Here is a 6031-nt window from a genome sequence, read left to right on the forward strand (position 1 = left end):
TTTGTCATTATGCTTTCACAATCATATAATAGTGTGATCAGGTTTTATTGTTTTGGGAACGAGGGATGGATCATTTCAGAGGAATGGTAGGTTGAAAGAAAAGTGGTTTGATATTTAAATAAATCACCATTGATTCATCTAGATTCAATGCCTCTCTCCGGTAGTCTTCTCTTCCCTGGCCATCTGTGAGCGTCTGCATGGAGCTGAGGGCGGAATGGACGAAGGGAGGGATGTGGAGGAGGAGAGAAGGATATGATGGGAGGTGTGGGGTGGTCCAGTTAGGGCTCTGCTTGGCAGTTGGCACACCTCACACAGCGAAACCAGCCTGCCTAGCCCTGGCAGTCCGTACACGAACCACAAAGTCATATACAGACTAGGCGCTTCTCAGAGAACTGATTGCTGCGTGTGATGCTATGATCTGCCTCTTCGCTATGTTCGTGAACGTCCTCTTGGACCCCCGACTTATTTCTGGCGTTGTGATTTGTTGATTTCATTCCCGGGAAACGAGCATTGATTCTTTTTGCTTGTGTGGTGTTGTTCGAGCGTTTCATCTCGTTTAATGCTCAGATGTGTCGCGGACAACAGGGCAGCTGCCCTTCGACGATGTCTAGACTGAAAACACCGGATTTCTATGTCAATAACGTTTGGATTTTTACTTCAATTCATGACATATGTACATTTTAGTAGCCTAATATGCATTTATAAGGTAAGAAAGTGTTCTTTGTTGGCTGCCTTTAATGTTAGCTTTTTTTGCATTTTGCATTGAGTGTGTTAACATGAGCTCTGAAATGGCGGAGCGTTCAAGTTTACAAGATGAATAACCATTCGAAAATGCTTCGTGATATATGACCCGACGTCTTATTTTGTGCAGGCTGATCATCCCCGAATGAGACCGTATTTTGTTGCACTGCGGTAAATCAGATGTCGGCGCGCGCTGTCGTCAATTGTTCGCTGTCACATCCATTCTGTGCCCGACTTTGCGTTGCGTGAGACTGGACGCTTTTCTACAGGTGCCGCCACCTCGCCAGACCTATATGGTGTTGGCTGGGAAATATTTAGTATTTACTCAAAGTACAACAGGACATGTATAGCCTTGACTTGACTGATTCACTGTATTGGATATTACGTAGGCCAGCGGTAGCCTATACTACTTTGGAAACATCAACAAACTAAATGTATGGGGAAATTTGCTCTTTTGTTTAATTCCTTTTCATTCGTACATAGAGAAAGTCACTTGGCTTAGAAAATAATTGCTTTTAAGACAAACCCGGAATGGATTTGTTTGAATATCTCAGGTCAATATATGATACAGTTTTCTGATCTGATCTCAAATCGTGTGATGTCTATCACAAGCTATATCGTCAAACGTCAACGCATATCTTTTTTAAGCTGGCTTTTTGAATGATTACAAGAACAATTGTCAAGCCAATGGCATAGTCTATATTATGCTTAACAACACTTACAGATATTTGAATTCCGAAATGCAATTATAGAAATATTGTTTTGCTTTTAGATGAAATCCTCATTATTAGGATATAAAATAGTAGATTTATACATCTTTGAAATAGTCATCGCTTATGTCTTTGGTGGTTAACACTTTGCTGCTCTGTTATCTGCCTATGTGTCTCTTTTGTATAGCCTAAAACATGAATAATCTCAACGTAATGAGGGATCCTTATAACTCCTCTCTTCCTCACTATTCACACTCTCCTCTCTTTCAATCTCTCTGTCCTCCATGCAGGATCTGCCCATCCCTCGTCGTCTAGATGAAGTTATCCAGCCATGCAATGTTCTTGGAAGGCCGTGATTCTGCTGGCCCTAGCCTCTATAGCCATCCAGTACACAGCCATACGGACCTTCACCGCTAAGCCCTTCCAGTTGTGCCCAGTCTCCAGCCCTGTGAACTGCGGCCTGGGCTTGGGGCTCAGTCTCGGGGGGCAGGAGGCAGAAGGTGGTGAGTTCCGGGGCTGTGAGGAGATCTCCAACTTCTCCTACAACGCCTCCAGGAAGACCCATGTCCTCATCCTGGCCACTACCCGCAGTGGCTCTTCCTTTGTGGGCCAGCTGTTCAACCAGCACCAGAACGTGTTCTACCTGTTTGAGCCCCTCTACCACGTCCAGACGGCGCTCATACCGCGCCTTTCTCACAGCCGCAACACAGTGGACCGCCGGGTGATGCTGGGCGCCAGCCGCGACCTCCTCCGCAGCCTCTATGACTGCGACCTCTACTTCCTGGAGAGCTACATCAAGCCCCAGCCGGCAAATCACAGCACTGATAAGCTGTTCCGGCGGGGCGCCAGCCGGGCACTGTGCTCCCCTCCTGTGTGCGATGCACACGGCCCCGCCGAGGCAAACGGAGACGAGGGCGAGTGTGTAAGGAAGTGTGCCTTCCTCAACATGACGCTGGCGGCTGAGGCGTGCCGAGAGAGGCGCCACGTGGCAATAAAGACGGTGCGAGTCCCAGAGGTGAGCAACCTGCAAGCACTGGTAGAGGACCCCAGGCTTAACCTGAAGGTGGTGCAGCTGGTCAGGGACCCCCGGGGGATCTTGGCCTCACGCATCGAGACCTTCAGGGACACCTACCGCCTGTGGCGCATCTGGAGGGCCACTGGGCGCAGGCCCTACAACCTGGACCTCACCCAGCTCAGCATGATGTGTGAGGACTTCCTGAGCTCTATCACCACGGGGCTGAGCAGGCCTGCCTGGCTCAGAGGGAGGTATATGCTGGTGAGGTACGAGGACCTGGCTAGGAGCCCCCTGCAGAAGACCAGGGAGATCTACGAGTTCCTGGGCTTGCCCATGGACAAGAATGTGGCTGACTGGATCCAGAACAACACGAGAGGGAGCAGCGACCTGTCGGCCAAGCACAAGTACGGTACGGTGAGGGACTCTGCAGCCAACGCGGAAAGCTGGAGGCTCAAGCTGCCTTATGACATGGTTGATTACACCCAGACGGTGTGTCAGCACACCCTGCAGGAGTTGGGCTACAAGACAGTGAACTCCTCCGAAGAGCTGAAGAACCTGTCCATCACGCTTATTGAGGAGAAAACTTTTCTACCGTTTTTGTAGCAAAGGTCTTACTTATCGTATCCTTATTAAACTTTACTGCACAACTATTTTTGATATATTTATATTGTAGCCTTAATTTCCTTATTTCATATTTGCACTAAACCTCCAGAACCTTGAAGGTGATCCTGTGGTAATATACTACTGAACCACGTCCATATCAGCACAACACCCATTCAGACAAACGCTGTTTAGGACCTTCAGTGTGCATCTAGTGGTGAAGCAGATGAGAGGTGTTCAATTCAAGTGACATGAACAAAAAGAGAAAAAAAGCACCATCCTACTTCAATCTCCTGAATGCTGGCCGTTGCATTGACAAACGTGAATGTTGATTATTTGTACATCCAGTTCAACTGACCTACAACGTCTTTACTCACTGTACCCAATAAAGGTTGAAGATCTCATAACTGAGCTACTGAAATGTATGATAGGATACTATGTGCAATAAAAGAGAAGTGAATGTTTTTGTCCACCTTAGTGCTTCAGTAGCTTCACATCTAGGTCCCTGTCACATCCAGACAGCCAGATACTTCAGGACAACAAGGCTGACGTGACAGTCTCTGAGGTAAGGTTAGACCAGGTTAGAGTGTCCTGCTATCTGCTAGATCTAGGATCAATACAGTATGTGATGTTTAACCTTGCACCAGGTCAGGAGATAATATAGGCTGCAAGCAGCAGGTGACAACACAGTCTTTAACCAGATGAGTGGCTAGGCTGGAAGGGCATGTCACAGAGGTGTCTGCCATGTTGAAAGGAAGCGTGAAAGGAGAGGAAAAGGGAAAGAGTTTCAGGCAATCTCCGTACAAAGCTGACCTCTTCTCTAGCTGTCTCCTCAAGTTAGTATGTGAGATGGTGACAGCGTGTCAGTCACTCACAGCCAGGCAGATCTGCTAAAGCAGATCTAGCAGGTCCAGACTCAGAGCAGCTTGTGTTCAGTACAAACTCAAGAGGAGGGTTTAGCTTGAAGATGGAACTGATTGAGGAGGCTTGGTCAAACAAACCAAATGTAATCATGAGGTATTTCACTCAATCTGGATCCGTCATTCTGAATCCTCCCTCCTAGCACCTTCTCGCCAAAACAACTGATGTGCCAGGGAGAGATGCGTCACACCCATATGGTAAATCTGATAAGCGGACACCCGCAGGATTTGGTTCTTTCTCTCTGTTGTTTTAGAAACATCTCTGATCACAGATTTGTTAGGTAGTCCCTGCCAGCTCTTCCCGCCCCAGTGAGAACGACACTGCCCGGCTCCTGCCAGTAAATGAGCTGCTACGCTGAACCCCATTAAAAAATGTATCACTGCTCTGGGCGAGTCGATTTGTTTGTTCGCAGTAAACAATATCAAACCCTGGATGTTGAATAGTTTCCTGGAGTATCTGGAGACACTTGCTTGTCTCTGCAGTAGTTGGTGTCTTTCCTTCACGGCTATGACCTGCTATCCCCCGAACCCATCCTCTCTTCTACTCACTCCCTCCTCCCATCAAGGAGACAGTTCTGCAAGTGGGAGATGGTCCAGCAGGGTCCTGGTTCAGGTGTGTTCAAGCTCTCTGTAGGTGTGAAAATAATGGACTTTTCCATCCAGCTCTTCGATTGATTTCAGCTGCAGTCATGCCTTCTAATCAGTTCATTGACACATATGCACAAGCGCACTCAGGTGTGCACGCAAACACACACACTGGCACACAGACAGGTACACACACACACAGGCAAATCAGACATGCATGGAAAGGCTCATGCTGTATTCCATCTCTCCTGTGTGCTGAGGCAACAAGCTGCCCAACTGAGAGGAAGGGCTAGTCTAAGATGTGTTTGCCCCTTCCCACTACCTCTGGGCCTATTGGTCAGATATACTGGCATCCAATCAAATCTATTGGTCACACCTGTTGGACATCCAATCAAATCTGGTCTCTAGAGATTCAGGGGCGTGTCCAGACATTTTTGATAGGGGTGACACCAGGGGTGGCCCGCCTCTGACTGGGCATATAGCCAATCATATATTGGGGTGGCCAATCAGATTTCAGGGGTGGCCCGTGCCACCCTAGGCCACTACCTGAACACGCCACTGTAGAGATTCACTTTCCCATGACTGTTGGAACTACTGGATGGCTTAGGCTGTTGTTCAGACACTTATAGTTCTATACCAAGACCATATACTTTGGATATCATATATATACATTTATATATTAGGGCTGTCAAAGTTAACGCTTTAATAACGCGTTAATAACGCGTTAACGCAATCTCACTTTAACGCGACAAAAAACATTGTGGCGTTAACGCAGATTTCTTTTTGACCCTGGGAATCGCCTGTCGTCACATGACTTCGACTGCCAACGGTAGCTGAATGATGGAGAGAGGGCTTTTAAATGGGAAGTTCTATTTCAAGAAGTTGCAAGACGGCTCGGTTGACAAAACTAAGGCTGTGTGTACTGATTGTCAGGCTGAGTTTAGTTATCACTGGAGTACTTCCAGCCTACACTATCGCATGCAAGCAAAGCACACAGCTAGCAGCAGCAGCGTTAGCACTGTAGCAGCAGCAGCGTTCGCTCCTGTAACAAATGGCAGGCAACACTCGCAAAAGAAGCGTTCAACAAAATAGAAACTTTCTTGTTCAATATTAAGGTCAATCTGTGGTTGCTTAAGTATCTGAAGTATGTTTGAGTGAGATTTGAATATTATGGAGCAGGATATCGTAGTAGGCTATGAGACAACATGTCTTAAATGTATTTTATTTTCCAGAAATGTTAGTTTGTGAGTGAATAAAACTCCCTCACAATTTAAGTTGTGTTCCATCTGAACTTCTAATGTAGACATGATCATCCAGTTAGGCCTATGTGACGTACACCCTTTTACATTTAGTCATTTAGTAGACGCTCTTTTTTTCTTTTAATGTTTTGTTTTTTAAATCATTTATTGGGGTAACATTTTAACAGATTAAATAGTTTGCGATTAATTGCGATTAATCAT

The 6031-nt window shown here is 46.6% G+C and overlaps 1 protein-coding gene across 1 annotated transcript; it reads left to right on the forward strand.

Annotated features, from left to right (window-relative positions):
• The first annotated feature begins 229 nt into the window (after nucleotides 1-229).
• On the forward strand, nucleotides 230-3467 carry chst1 (carbohydrate (keratan sulfate Gal-6) sulfotransferase 1). Its single transcript, XM_047034256.1, has 2 exons — nucleotides 230-706; nucleotides 1742-3467. The coding sequence occupies exon 2, from the start codon at nucleotides 1783-1785 to the stop codon at nucleotides 3067-3069; it is 1287 nt and encodes a 428-aa protein (XP_046890212.1). The 5' UTR covers nucleotides 230-706; nucleotides 1742-1782; the 3' UTR covers nucleotides 3070-3467.
• The last annotated feature ends 2564 nt before the right edge of the window (nucleotides 3468-6031 follow it).

The sequence above is a fragment of the Hypomesus transpacificus genome, chromosome 14 (assembly GCF_021917145.1).
Source record: "Hypomesus transpacificus isolate Combined female chromosome 14, fHypTra1, whole genome shotgun sequence".
Lineage (NCBI taxonomy): Eukaryota > Metazoa > Chordata > Actinopteri > Osmeriformes > Osmeridae > Hypomesus > Hypomesus transpacificus.

What these genes read in the sequence shown, in the direction of transcription:
- chst1 (XM_047034256.1), top strand. Translation starts at nt 1,783, where the DNA reads ATGCAATGTTCTTGGAAGGCCGTGATTCTGCTGGCCCTAGCCTCTATA.